The sequence below is a fragment of the Vipera ursinii genome (genome assembly GCF_947247035.1).
Source record: "Vipera ursinii genome assembly, contig: scaffold_383, whole genome shotgun sequence".
In the NCBI taxonomy this organism is placed as follows: domain Eukaryota; kingdom Metazoa; phylum Chordata; class Lepidosauria; order Squamata; family Viperidae; genus Vipera; species Vipera ursinii.
Genome location: NW_028148099.1, coordinates 590 through 15000, shown reverse-complemented (window position 1 = coordinate 15000; position 14411 = coordinate 590). Strand labels below are relative to the sequence as shown.

At 47.7% G+C, this 14411-nt stretch overlaps 1 protein-coding gene and 1 long non-coding RNA gene across 2 annotated transcripts in view; one reads left to right on the top strand and one right to left on the bottom strand.

The window, feature by feature from the left end:
* The window catches only part of LOC310650753 (cGMP-dependent 3',5'-cyclic phosphodiesterase), a gene marked incomplete at its 5' end in the record, with an annotated part of 20122 nt that extends 5940 nt beyond the window's left edge, over positions 1-14182 (top strand). The window contains 10 exons of the mRNA XM_083380337.1: positions 835-957; positions 2921-2991; positions 3104-3226; positions 3992-4079; positions 6749-6796; positions 7308-7382; positions 8115-8214; positions 10652-10764; positions 12297-12335; positions 14056-14182. Coding sequence (XP_083236463.1) covers positions 835-957; positions 2921-2991; positions 3104-3226; positions 3992-4079; positions 6749-6796; positions 7308-7382; positions 8115-8214; positions 10652-10764; positions 12297-12335; positions 14056-14166 — 891 coding nt within the window. The remainder of the gene's footprint in view (positions 1-834; positions 958-2920; positions 2992-3103; positions 3227-3991; positions 4080-6748; positions 6797-7307; positions 7383-8114; positions 8215-10651; positions 10765-12296; positions 12336-14055) is intronic.
* On the bottom strand, positions 13310-13817 carry LOC310650752. Its single transcript, XR_014494423.1, has 2 exons — positions 13600-13817; positions 13310-13443 (listed from the first exon to the last, which is right to left on the bottom strand). It is a non-coding gene; the product is annotated as an uncharacterized lncRNA (long non-coding RNA).
* Positions 14183-14411: the final 229 nt, after the last annotated feature.

Genomic DNA, 14411 nt, shown 5'->3' with positions numbered 1-14411 from the left:
ATGGCTGATTTGATTATGTTGTTGCTGCGGGGGGGGGGGGGAGAGGAAATAGGATTTTATTTTTATCTATCTATCCTATCATTTATCGTATGTATATCATCCATCATTTATGCATTGATCATTATCTATTTATCATTCATCCTCTATCTATCCAATCTATCATTTAACTGTCTTTCTTTATCTCATCTATATCTATCATCCATCAGTATCTATCTATCTATCTATCTATCTATCTATCTATCTATCTATCTATCTATCTAATCTATCATTTATCTGTCGTTATCTATCATCTATCATTAACTTTTTATCTATATATTATCTGTCCGTCTATCTATCCCTGTATCATCCAATCTCTAATTATCTATCATCTATATATGTTATCTATCATATCATTTATCTATCTCTATATCATCTCTGTCTCATCTATCATCTATCTATCTATCCAGTGGCGGGATTCAAACGTGTGAACAACCAGTTCTCTGTGGGGATGCCGCTTCCGAAAGTCCATTCTGGACCCGGGCAACAAAAAATTAGCTACCGGTTCTGCCGAAGTGGTGCGAACTGGCTGAATCCCATCTATCTATCTATCTATCTATCTATCTATCTATCTATCTATCTATCTGTCTCTGCCTTTTCTATTTGTCTGTCTATCCATCCATTTGTCTATCTGTCCATCTATCTATCTTATCCATCATTCTCTATGTATATATGTATTATCTGTCCACCTGTCCATTCATCCGCTTCATGTCTCATCAGAAATCAAAATTGTTGTTTCATGAGAAGAAGACCCCCCCACCTCCATTTTAGAAACATTGAGCCCCTTTTCTCTTCCAGGTGTCTGATGATGAGCACACCAAGCTTCTACATGAAGGAATCACCCCGGTTTCGGACTTTGACCCGAACTTTGCCAAATTCACCTACACGCCGCGATCCCTTCCTGAGGATGATACATCGATGGTAAGCACTAGTCCTGATTTGGCTGCTTGAAGCACCTGAAAAGATTGATTGATTGGTTGATTCATTGAGTGATTCATTCATACATACGTACATATATACATTCATTCTTCATTGATTGATTGAATGATTGATTGATTGATTCATACATACATACATTCTTCATTGATTGATTGATTCATTCATACATACATTCATTCTTCATTGATTGACTGATTTATTGATTCATTCATTGAATCATTCATTCATGCATTCATTCATACATACATACATTCTTCGATTGATTGATTGATTGATTGATTCATTCATTCATGCATGTATTCATACATACATACATTCTTCATTGATTCATTCATGCATGCATGCATGCATTCATTCATACATACATACATTGATTGATTGATTCATTCATTCATTCATTCATTCATGCATTCATTCATACATTCATTGATTGACTGATTGATTGATTGATTCATTCATTCATACATTCTTCATTGATTGATTCTGATTTGATTCATTTATTGATTCATTCAGTCATGCATTCATACATACATTCTTCATTCATTGATTGATTCATTCATTCATTCATCATGCATGCATGCATTCTTACATACACATTCATCTTCATTGATTGATTGATTGACTGATTGATTATTGATTCATTCATTCATTCATTCATGCATTCATTCATACATACATACATACATTCTTCATTGATTGATTGATTCATTGATCATGCATGCATGCATTCTTACATACATACATTCATCTTCATTGATTGATTGATTGATTATTGATTGATTCATTCATTCATGCATTCATTCATACATACATACATTTTTCATTGATTGATTGATTCATTCATTCATACATACATACATACATTCTTCATTGACTGATTGACTGATTAATTTTTTAGTGCTCTCCTTTGCCAAGGGACACAGGGGAGGTCATGTAGGTTGAAAGACATCGAAGATCAAATAATAAACCCCTAAAAGCCTTTTGCACCCAGGACGGAAGGTCAGGGCGATCCAGAACCTGGGCAGGCCCAAGAGCAGAAGAAGCGATCCTTGTCTGTGGCCACCAGCATCTGCAGTCCCACCTACAAGGCCACTAGTAGCCACGAGACGGCCGTTTCGGTGTCCTGTGAGGAGGAGGAGGAGGAGGAGGAAGGAGAAGGGAGGAGAAGGAGAAGGGAGGAGGAGGGGAAGGAGACAGAGAAGGGAGGAAGAAAGAAAGAAAGAAAGGAGAAGGAGAAGGAGAGGAAGAGGAGGGAGAGGGACTGGAGAAGGAGATGGAGAGAGAAAGGCAGAGGGAGGAGGAGGAAGAGGAAGAAGAGAAGGGGAAGGAGGAGAAAGAGAAGAAGGGAGAGACGGGAGGGAGAGGGATTGGAGAGGGAGAGAAAGGAAAGGCAGGGAGAAAGTGGAAGATGAGGAGGAGGAGAAAGAAGGAGAAGGAAGAAGGGAGGGGCAGGGAGTGGAGAAGGAATGAACGGCAGAGGGGGAGAGAGAAGGAAGAAGAAGAGGAGGAGGAGAAAAAAAGAAGGGAGGAGGAAGAGAGAGGGGGGAGGGAGAGGGAGTGGAGAGAGAGAGAGAGAAAGAAAGGCAGAGGGAGAAGGAGGAAGAGGAGGGAGGGAGAGGGAGAGGAAGGGGGCAGAGGGCAAGAGTGGGGAGGGGGAGAGGGGGCATCAAAACTATCTCACAACTCCTCGCAATCACAACGGTCTTTGTACCACATTGCCACTATGTTGGGGAGGGGGGTAAGAGATCTCAATACGGCCGTCGGCCACGAGGAAACGGCTTCTCCCCAACACGAAGCCTCTTTCCCCATCAAACCATTGCCTTCCACTCATCTTTCCTTCTTTCTTTCTTTCTCTCTCTCTCTCTCTCTCTCTCTCTCTCTCTCTCTCTCTCTCTCTCTCTCTCTCTCTCTCTCTCTCTCTCTCTCTCTTTCTTTTCCCCAAAAGGCCATTCTGAGCATGCTCCAGGACATGAATTTCATCAGCAGTTACAAAATGGACCGTCAGACCCTGGTCAGGTAGGCTTGGGGACCTTTTAAGAATATCTTCAATTTTGGGGCGTAAATAAGACCTTGGTGACTCTCACTGTTTGGGGTTTTTTTTCTTTTTCCTTTGGGTCATTTTACTCAGGTTTTGCCTCATGGTGAAAAAGGGGTACAGGGACCCCCCGTATCACAACTGGACGCACGCTTTCTCGGTGTCCCACTTCTGCTACTTGCTCTACAAGAATCTGGAGCTCATCAATTATCTGGAGTAAGTGGAGAGGATGGATGGGGCTGAATTCACACCAGGGGTCATCAGGAGAAGGCTCGGCAACCGTTTGTCCAGAATGGTCCAGGGTCTCCTGCCTGAGCAGTGGGTTGGGCTGGACTAGATGACCTCCAAAGTCCCTTCCGTTATTCTGTTAATTAATCAGTGGAATGAGTTGCCTCCAGAAGTATAGGGTTTCCTGCCTGAGCAGTGGGGGGTTGGACTAGATGACCTCCAAGGTCCCTTCCATTATTCTGTTAATTAATCAGTGGAATGAGTTGCCTCCAGAAGTATAGGGTTTCCTGCCTGAGCAGCGGGGGGTTGGACTAGATGACCTCCAAGGTCCCGTTCTGCTAATTAATCAGTGGAACGACTTGCCTTCAGAAGTATAGGGTTTCCTGCCTGAGCAGCAGGGGGGTTGGACTAGATGACCTCCAAGGTGCCTTCCAACATGATGATGATGATGATGATGATGATGATGATGATGATGTGGGTGCTCCATCACTGGAGGTTTTTAAGAAGAGACTGGAAATGGTCTAGGGTCTCCTGCTAGAGCAGGGGGATGGACTAGAAGACCTCCAAGGTCCCTTCCAACTCTCTTCTTCTGTAAGAGTCTCCTGCTAGAGCAGGGGGATGGGCTAGAAGACCTCCAAGGTCCCTTTCCCTCTCTATTCTGCCTGACGTAACATTTCTCGTGATCTTGATGCCGTCCGTCTGTTCGTGCAGCCCAGAACTCATCCCCTCCGTTCTTTTTCTTCTTCTCCGCAGAGACATTGAAATCTTCGCCTTGTTTATCTCCTGCATGTGCCACGACCTGGACCACCGGGGCACCAATAATTCTTTTCAGGTGGCATCGGTAAAGTTGGGGAGCCCCTTCCGCGAGGGAGGATGGGGGGAGGAGAGAGACTGGGTTCCTACTCCTCCTTCTCTTCCGCTCTGCATTTTTCTTTTTTCTTTTTTATAAGTTTTATCAAAATACCGAAAGCAGAAACGCCAAGAAAAACGAAAACAAGGGGAAACGGGGGAAGAAAAAAAGGAAAAGGGGAAAGCGTAGGCAGGGTAAAGGGGAAAAGAGACAGAAAATATTGTCTTCGACTCTTTTGATGCCGGAGAATAAGGGAATAACTTTGACGTAATAATATACTAAGGGACGTGGTGGCTCAGTGGGTTAGGATGCTGAGCTTGTCGATCAGAAGGTCGGCAGTTTGGCGGGTCAAATCCCGAGTGCCGCGTAACAGAGTGAGTGTTACTCGTCCCAGCTTCTGCCAACCTAGCAGTTCGAAAGCACGTAAAAATGCAAGTAGAAAAATAGGGACCGCTCCGGTGGGAAGGTAACAGCGTTCCGTGCGCCTTTGGCGTCTAGTCATGCCGGCCACATGACCACGGAGACGTCCTCGGACAAGCGCTGGCTGTTTGGCTTTGAAACGGAGATGAGCACCGGCCCCTAGAGTCGGAAACGACTAGCACGCATGTGCGGGGGAACCGTTACCTTTACCTAATAATACAGTATACTAGCTAGCCATTTGTCCCATTAATAAATAAATAAATAAATTTCCCAAAACCCAAAATCAAAGTTGTTGTTTTTTCCCACCTCAAGCACGAAGTCCAGAAGCGGTTTCCAAGCAGTAACAAAATTGTATTCTTTTCTTTAATCAAAATTTTAAAAAAACCACAATGAGGTTTCTTTCTGTTTTTCCACCACTTGAAGTGGGGAAAAAAAAATCTTTTCTTTAATCAAAATTAAATACCCACCCCCCCCTACAATTAGCTTTGTTTCTGTTTTTCCACCGCTAGAGGTATGGGGGGAAAAATCTTTTCTTTAATCAAAATTAATCAAAGTTTCATTTTTTTCCCACCACAAGCACAAAGTCCAAAAGCGGTTTCCAAACAGAAACAAAATTAATTGTATTTTTCTCTTTAATCAAAATTAAATAAAAACAAAACCCACAATTAGCTTTGTTCCTGTTTTCCCACCGCTGGAGATGGGGGGAAAAATCTTTTCTTTAATCAAAATTAATCAAAGTTTCATTTTTTTCCCCACCTCGAGCACAAAGTCCAAAAGCGGTTTCCAAACAGAAACAAAATTAATTGTATTCTTTTCTTTAATCAATTTTTTTTTAAAAAAGAATACAATTAGTTTTGTTTCTGTTTTTCCACTGCTTGAGGTGGAAAAATTAAAAATCTTTAATCAAAATTAATCAAAGTTCTGCAGTCGATTTAGCCATCTCGCTTAACTCCATTGCAGCCCTCCTTTCACTGTGGGAATCAAAGTGTCCTTCCGTTTTTGTGCATCAACATTCTTCGTTATGTTTTTGCCTCTGGCCTCGATCATCTTTGTTGCTCTTCTCTGCACTTTTTCTAAAGTCTCAACATCTTTTTTTATATTGTGGCAACAAAAAACAGGGGTTCAGGAGGGACCCCCCCCCTTAGTTTCTCCGGCCGCAAAAGAGACAGGGAGAGAATTGTCCAGGATTCTGCCAATAAAAGGTAAAGGTCAAGGTTCCCCCGCACATGCGTGCTAGTCGTTTCCGACTCTAGGGGCCGGTGCTCAACTCTGTTTCAAAGCCGAAGAGCCAGCGCTTGTCCGAGGACGTCTCCGTGGTCGTGTGGCCGGCATGACTAGACGCCAAAGGCGCACGGAACGCTGTTCCCTTCCCACCGGAGCGGTCCCTATTTTTCTACTTGCATTTTTACGTGCTTTCGAACTGCTAGGTTGGCAGAAGCTGGGACGAGTAACGGGCGCTCACTCTGTTACGCGGCACTCGGGATTCGACCCGCCAAACTGCCGACCTTCCGATCGACAAGCTCAGCGTCCTAACCCACTGAGCCAATAAAGCCTTCAATTAAAGTAGAATTAGCTCAACTGATCATCGTTCCTGTCTGGTTAAAGCAGGGGTCTTCAAATGTGGTCCTTTGATGACTTGTGGACTTGAACTCCCAGAATCCCTCAGCTGCGCGTGCCTGGCTGAGGAATTCTGGGAGTTGAAGTCCACAAGTCATAAAAGGGCCACGTTTGAAGAGCCCTGAAACAGAGCAATAGATCAATAAGTCTGGAGTTAAAACCACAGTCGCCATACTGCCCTTAGAGAAAAATATGGAAGATTGGGATGGTATGGGAACCTCTGCCTTGGCGAGGGGGTTGGACTAGATGACCTCCAAGGTCCCTTCCAGTTTTAGGACTGCATGAATTAAGAGAAACCTGTTGCAATTTCTCCTTAGGCCACAATGAGGATCATTGTAGTAAGAGTAGGGGCCTTCAAACTCGGCCCTTTGATGACTCGTGGACTTCAACTCCCAGAATTCCTCAGCCAAGCACGCTGGCTGAGGAACTCTGGGAGTTGAAGTCCACGAGTCATCAAAGGGCCGAGTTTGAAGGCCCCTGGCTTAAAGAGATGCAGAAGAACCCAGCAGAAGCTTCAGATTCTAGCCAGCTTAGGACCCTTCCCCCACTACCCCTCGGGGGTCTCCTTCACCCATAGCTGGACCTCGCCAATCAGACGTATCTCCATTCTCTCTCTCTTCCAGAAATCCGTCCTGGCGGCTTTGTACAGTTCCGAAGGATCCGTGATGGAGGTAAAGGAAGAGGGGGATCAACCCCGTAGCCAAGAAGGATCGACCATTTTTGTATAGACTAGGACAGGGGTCTTCAAACTTGGCCCTTTTGGGACTTGTGGACTTCAACTCCCAGAATTCCTCAGCCAGCATGCTTGGCTGAGGAATTCTGGGAGTTGAAGTCCACAACCAGAGGGTTTTCAAACTTGGCTCTTTTATGACATGGACTTCAACTCCCAGAATTCCTCAGCCAGCGTGCACACCGGCTGAGGAATTCTGGGAGCTGAAGTCCACAAGTCACAAAAGGGCCAGGTTTGAAGACCCCTGGGATAGGAGGACAACCAGATCATAGAGTCAGACAGGATAGCAACTCTTCCGAATATATGAGGGGCTGCCACAGAGAAGGGGGCGGATGCTCAGTTGCGGTCGTAAGTTGAGGACAGCCTGATGCTCTCGCACAAGCCGATTGCACACTCCGAAAGGATTGCTGTGTGAGTCCACCGATGCAATAGATTGTGTTTGTTTATCTCAGAGACACCATTTTGCCCAGGCCATCGCCATCCTGAACACCCACGGCTGCAACATCTTCGACCATTTCTCCCGCAAGGTGAGCCCCCAGATGGGCTGAGATACCCCCCTCCTCCGCCGGGGGGAGAGAAATTGGGGAGGGGGCTGTTAAAAAGGGAGCAGAGTTTTGTGTTTACGGCACACCGGCGCAGGTTCGACTAGATGACCTCCAAGGTCCTTCCAACGTTGTTATGATTTCATCAGATACGGCCTTGACTTGTTTGGATCCCCTTCCCTCCTCAGGTGGTCTGGGGTGTGCTAACTGGGGGATTCTGGGAGTTGAGGTCCAGCTCTGGTGGCTGGGGGATTCTGGGAGTTGAAATCTAGCTCTGGTGGCTGGGAATTCTGGGAGTTGAAGTTCACCCAAGGTGGCTGGGAATTCTGGGAGTAGGTCCACCTGTGCTGGCTGGGGAATTCTGGGAGTTGAAGTCCACCCATGCTGGCTCAGGAATTCTGGGAGTTGAAGTCCACCCATCTTAAAGCATCCTGGCTGGGGAATTCTGGGAGTTGAAGTCCGCCCATCTTAAAAGTTGCAACTTCAATCGCGTCCAGTTCCCAAATTGCCCAGGGGGGCCTTTGGTCACCGAAGATCCAGTTGTTCCCCCCAAACTGTCCCCCCACCTTCTCCAAGCTGTTGATGGAGTTTCAGGGTCCCCCCTGGGACTTTTTAGAGGCCCCCCCGGGTCAGGTGCCCTCCTTCGGGCATGTGGGCAGCCTCTCTCGATCACGTGGTAGTGAAGGACGGTAAAGCAGAGACCGCTTGATCCCACAGGATTACCAAAGGATGCTGGATTTGATGAGGGACATCATCCTGGCCACTGACCTGGCTCACCACTTGAGGATCTTCAAAGACCTGCAGAAGATGGCTGACGGTAAAGCAGGGCGCCCCATCCTTCCCAAATTGAGGTCCTTCTTCTGGGGTGGGCAGGTTTGGAGGGACCTCACCCAATCCCTAAAGGACAAAAAGTTGTGTTTGTGTCCTGGACACAACCTGGACCAACACATCTCTACACACAAGTTCCTCAGATATGGGTTCCCTCAGGGGTAGGCAACCTTGGCTCTTTTATGACTTGTGGACTTCAACTCCCAGAATTCCTGAGCCATGCTGAGGGGAAAGGGAAAGGTTTCCAAACTGAACCATGCTGGCTGAGGAATTCTGGGAGTTGAAGTCCACGAGTCATGAAGGGGCCACAGTTCCCCCATGCTGGCTGAGGAATTCTGGGAGTTGAAGTCCACGAGTCATGAAGGGGCCACAGTTCCCCCATGCTGGCTGAGGAATTCTGGGAGTTGAAGTCCACGAGTCATGAATTTTCATTTCTGGATTGAACAGTGTGTTGTCTAGGAATTCAAGTATTAACATATAATCACATTCGTAATAACCTACGTAATCAAAATACAATCATATACTAGAAAATAGCCATCAAATGGTTAAAAATAGTATTACCTGCATTAACATTCGTTATAGAACAATGAACAATCCCTGTGGATGTGTTTGTAGTGATAAAGTCGTCTTCCACTTACAATTATTCGTTTAGTGATCGTTGGAAGTTATAACAGCATGGAAAAAAATTGACTTATGACCGTTTTCGCCCTTGCTACAGGGGCAGCATCCCTGTGGGGTCACACGATCAAAGGGTAGACGCTAGGCAACTGGCGTGTACTTGCGACGGTTGCAGTCTCCTGGGTCACGTGATCCCTTTTTGTGACCTTCTGACAAGCCAGCAGGGAAGCCAGACTCGCTTTACAACCAGGTTTCTGACGGTTTTAAGCCGAGGACTGCCTGCGTATTTTTAGAACAAGTCATGTCTGAAATGGCAGCTCAGAAATTATGTCGACAAGGAGAAAAGTGGATATGTACTAACCGGACAGCCATTTGTCTGAAATGGCACAGGGTTTCCTGCCTGAGCAGGGAGTTAGACTAGATGACCTCCAAAGTCCCTTCCAACATTATTACTACATTATTATTATTATTATTATTATTATTATTATTATTATTATTATTATTATTATTATTATTATTATTAATTTATTATTATTATTATTATTATTATTATTATTATTATTATTATTATTATTAATTATTTTCTTCACCTGATTTGGGGCTCCAGGGCCGCTTTGTGTGGCCTTGAAAATCCCCCCTGTTTTTCCACCAATTCGGGGCTTTTATTATTATTTTTTCCTTAAAAAAATAAAATGCATTAAGCATGAAAAGATGGATTCTACGTCCTTTCCGAGAACGGAGTGGCTTCCGAGGGGAGGGGGAAAAAAAAAAAAGCGCCCCGCGGAGTTTCTTCTTCAATTTAGCTCCCTTTTCTTTGTGTGTGTGAAGGGAGTTTCTCTTGGGGGGGAGGGGAGCACGTTTGGACCACGTTCCGACGATCCGGAAAGCAGGCAGCCCGACCCTGCCTGGGAGAGGCGCTGGGTCTGTTCGGCCTGCTGCGTAAGGGGGGGGGTCTCTCTTAGGCAGGAACGAAGACGGCTTTACTCGCCGGGGCCTGAAGACCTGGCTCTTGGAGCTCTCGGGCCCAGACTGAGTAGAAATTTTTAATTTGGGGTTCTTTTTAATTGAGTACAGGGTCAATTTAATATTTTTTTTTAATTTGGTTCTTAATTTTTGTATTTCGGATTTTAATTCCCTGTTAACCGCCCTGAGTCCTCAGGGAATAGGGCGGTATATAAATACAACTAAATAAATAAATAACTAAAAATAAAATATACTTTTTTCCTTCTCTCCGTATTGCTTTATTTTCTCCTCCACTTCCCTTTCCTTCTTTCTTTCTTTTCCTACTTTTTCCTCCCTCTCCGTTTTTTCGTTCCTTCCTTTTCTCCTCTCCCTCCCTCCCTCCCTTTCCCTCTCCTTTCTTTTCTTCTTTCCTTCCTTCTTTCCCTCCTTCTCCTTTTTCCTCCCTCCCTCCCTTTTCCTTTTTCCTCCGTTTTTTCATCCCTTCCTTTTCTCCTCTCCCTCCCTTTCCCATCCTTTTCTTTTTTCTTTCCTTCCTTCCCTCCTTCCTTCTACTATTTCCTCCCTCCCTCCGTCCCATCCTCCCTCCCTCCCCTTTCCTACTTTTTCCTCCCTCTCTCCATTTTTTCGTTCCTTCCTTTTCTCCTCTCCCTCCCTTTCCCTTCCTTCCTTCTCTTTCTTTTTCTCTTTCTTTCTTCCTCCCTGCCTCCCTCCCTTTTCCATCTTTCCTCCTTCCCTTCCTCTCTTTCCCTTGGCTTCCTTCCCTCCCTCCCTCCCTCCCTCCCACATTTTCTCCTACTCTTTCTTTCCTTCCTTCCTTCCTTCCTTCTCTCCCCCCCCCTTTGCAGTCGGCTACGACCCGGCCAACCCGCAGCACCACAGCCTCCTGCTGTGCCTCCTCATGACCTCCTGTGACCTCTCGGACCAGACCAAAGGCTGGAAGACCACCCGCAAGATCGCGGTGAGCGGGACAGTGGGCTGGAGCCCTCCAGGGCCAGCCTCCCTGGGAAGGGGGAGGGGTCCGCCTGCGCTTGGCACCTCCTTCCCCCCCCCCACTCCCTGCCAACGACCCTTGGCAGCCGCGTCCCCCCTTGGGGAGCCCAGGCCAAAAAGCCCACCCAACTTTGCCTGTTGAACTGCAGCTAGAAGGCAAAGGGGAGCGTCAAGCAGAGCGTCCTGCTCAAGCGGGGGTATGGGAGGGGGATCTGGACTAGATGGCCTCCGAGGTCCCTTCCAACTCTGTTCTTCTGTCAATCTGGAAGCGTTGCCCTGCTCGAGCAGGGAGGGGTCCGGACTAGATGAACTCCGAGGTCCCTTCCAACTCCTTCTGTCTTTCTGTAAGGGTCTCCACCTCGAGCAGGGGGGTCAGACTAGATGATCTTCCAGGTCCCTTCCAACTCCTTCAGTGTTTCTGTAAGGGTCTCCACCTCAAGCAGGGGGGTTGGACTAGATGACCTCTGAGGTCCCTTCCACTCTGTTCTTCTGTTATTCTTTAAGGGTCTCCACCTCAAGCAGGGGGTCGGACTAGATTGACCTCTGAGGTCCCTTCCAACTCCTTCTGTCTTTCTGTAAGGGTCTCCACCTCAAGCAGGGGGGGTCACACTAGATGATCTCCCAGGTCCCTTCCAACTCCTTCAGTCCTTTCTGTAAGGGTCTCCACCTCAAGCAGGGGGGTCGGACTAGATGACCTCTGAGGTCCCTTCAACTCTGTTCTTCTGTTATTCTTTAAGGGTCTCCACCTCAAGCAGGGGGTCGGACTAGATGACCTCTGAGGTCCCTTCCAACTCCTTCTGTCTTTCTGTAAGGGTCTCCACCTCAAGCAGGGGGGGTCAGACTAGATGATCTCCCAGGTCCCTTCCAACTCCTTCAGTCTTTCTGTAAGGGTCTCCACCTCAAGCAGGGGGGTCGGACTAGATGACCTCTGAGGTCCCTTCCAACTCTGTTCTTATGTTATTCTGTAAGGGTCTCCACCTCGAGCAGGGGGTCGGACTAGATGCCCTCTGAGGTCCCTTCCAACTCTGTTCTTCTGTTATTCTGTAATGGTCTCCACCTCAAGCAGGGGGTCAGACTAGATGATCTTCCAGGTCCCTTCCAACTCCTTCTGTCTTTCTGTAGGGTCTCCACCTCAAGCAGGGGGTCGGACTAGATGATCTCCCAGGTCCCTTCCAAATTCTGTGATCCTGTCATTCTGCCGGTGGTCCTTGGGGAGGGGGGCACCAGAGGCCATCTGTACTTGGGCTCCACAGCCAGCCAGGGTTGCCCCGTCTCCCTCTTGGGGTCTGGGGAGCTCAGAGCCGGATCCCAGATTGGGGAAACTGGCAACAGAGAACATTCACAACGTTCACCTCAGGAGTTGACGTGGTGGGCCTTGGCTTGAGAGGGACGGTGATGGGGGTGTCTTCCCTGGGAAACACGCCCCCCCCCAAAAAAATATGCGCAGATGGAAGAGTTGAAGCTTGTCGGCGTGCGCTGAACCGTGTCTTTCCTTTCCAGGAACTGATCTACAAGGAATTCTTCTCCCAGGGAGATCTGGTACGTAAGCGTCAAACACAATCCTGGAATCGGATCTCGGAGGTCCTCTAGTCCAGCCCCCGGCTCATGCAGGAGGCCTTTGACCCCCCACCCCACCCCCCCAAGGCAAATGGCGCCCAGTCTCTTCTTGGGGAACCTCCAGGGATGGAACAGGCCCAACTTCCACCACAGCCAGCCTAAAACTGAGAAGGAACGACCGGCCAGGCCGCAGGGGGTCTTCAAACTCGGCCCTTTGAGGACTTGTGGACTTCAACTCCCAGAATTCCTCAGCCAGCGTGGCTGGCTGAGGAATTCTGGGAGTTGAAGTCCACAAGTCATTAAAAGGGCCGAGTTTGAAGACCCCCTGGGCCAGGGGAACGGCTTGCCACCAGAAGTCGTGGGCGCTCCATCCCGGAGGTTTTTCCGAGAAGAGACTGGGCGGGCCACCGGTCTGGAACGGGAAGGAGGGTCTCCTGCCTGAGCCGGGGGCAGACTAGTGGATCTCCCGGGGTCCCTTCCAGCTCTGTGATTCTCTTCACCTTTGGGGGTCGTTCTTGGAGAGGAGGGTGGGGTTGGCAGGCGGGAGGGGGGAGGTTTGTCGCCCTCCCAAGGGGGCAGAATTCACCCCACCCAGGGGCCTGGCAAGGCTGGGACCCCTGCCCCAAAAGGGGCCTTTGGGGGGCCCTCCCCCGCCTCTGGGACCGCTGCAGGCCGAGGGAAGCCGGAAGGAAGGGGAGGACGAAAGGGGGGAAGTAGCCATCTCTCTCTCTCTCTCTCTCTCTCTCTCTCCTCTCCTTCCTTCCTTCCTTCCTTTCTCTTTCTGTTTTGCCCCTCCTTCCTTCCTTCCTCTCTTTCACCCTTTTCTTTCTCTTTCTGTTTCACCCTCTTTCTTTCTCTCTCCCTTTTTCTCTTTCACCCTTTTTTCTTTCTCCCTGTTTTGCCTTTTATTTCTCTTTCTTTCTGTTTCACTTCTCTCTCTCTCTTTGCCCTCTTCCTTCCTTCCGTCCTCTCTTTCACCCTTTTTTCTTTTTTGCTTTTTCTTTCTCTTTGTTTCACCCTTTCTTTCTCTCTCCCCTTTTTCTCTTTCAACCCTTTTTTCTTTGTTTTGCCTTTTCTTTTCTTTCTTTCTCTTTCACTTTTTCTTTCTCTCTCTCTCTCTCCTCTCGATTTCTTTCTCTCTCTCTCCCTCCGTTTCGCCTTTTATTTCTCTCTCTCTCTCTTTCACTTTTTCTTTCTTTTTTTCTCTTTCTTTCTCTGTTTTGCCTTTTCTCTTTCTTTGTTTCACTTTTTCTTTCTCTCTCTCTCTCTCCTCTCAATTTCTTTCTCTCTCTCTCCCTCCGTTTCGCCTTTTATTTCTCTCTCTCTCTCTCTCTTTCACTTTTTCTTTCTTTTTTTTTCTTCTTTCTCTGTTTTGCCTTTTCTCTTTCTTTGTTTCACTTTTTCTTTCTCTCTCTCTCTCTCCTCTCAATTTCTTTCTCTCTCTCTCCCTCCGTTTCGCCTTTTATTTCTCTCTCTCTCTCTCTCTTTCACTTTTTCTTTCTTTTTTTTCTTTCTTTCTCTGGTTTTGCCTTTTCTCTTTCTTTGTTTCACTTTTTCTTTCTCTCTCTCTCTCTCCTCTCAATTTCTTTCTCTCTCTCTCCCTCCGTTTCGCCTTTTATTTCTCTCTCTCTCTCTCTTTCACTTTCTCTTTCTTTCTTTCTTTCTTTCTCTCTTTCTCTCTCTTCCCTCTCTCCTTCTCCAGGAGAAAGCCATGGGCAACCGTCCGATGGAGATGATGGACCGGGAGAAGGCTTACATCCCTGAGCTGCAGATCAGCTTCATGGAACACATCGCCATGCCCATCTACAAGTGAGCGGGAGGGGGGGCCGGGCGGGGGCACGGGTGGGCGCAGGGGGAGGAGAAGTGGGCAAGAGGCGAGAGGGTTCCCGCTGGGTTTGAGGGGGTGTGCAGGAGGGGGCGACTAGGCGTCTCACGAGCAGGAAGTCCCTAGAAGGCAGCAGACATTCTCAGGTAGACAGCTCCTGGCCCTGGGGGCTCTCCAGTCGGCTTTCGGCAACCCTCCTCGGGGTATTTTCCCCCCCCTCCATCCGAGCCCCC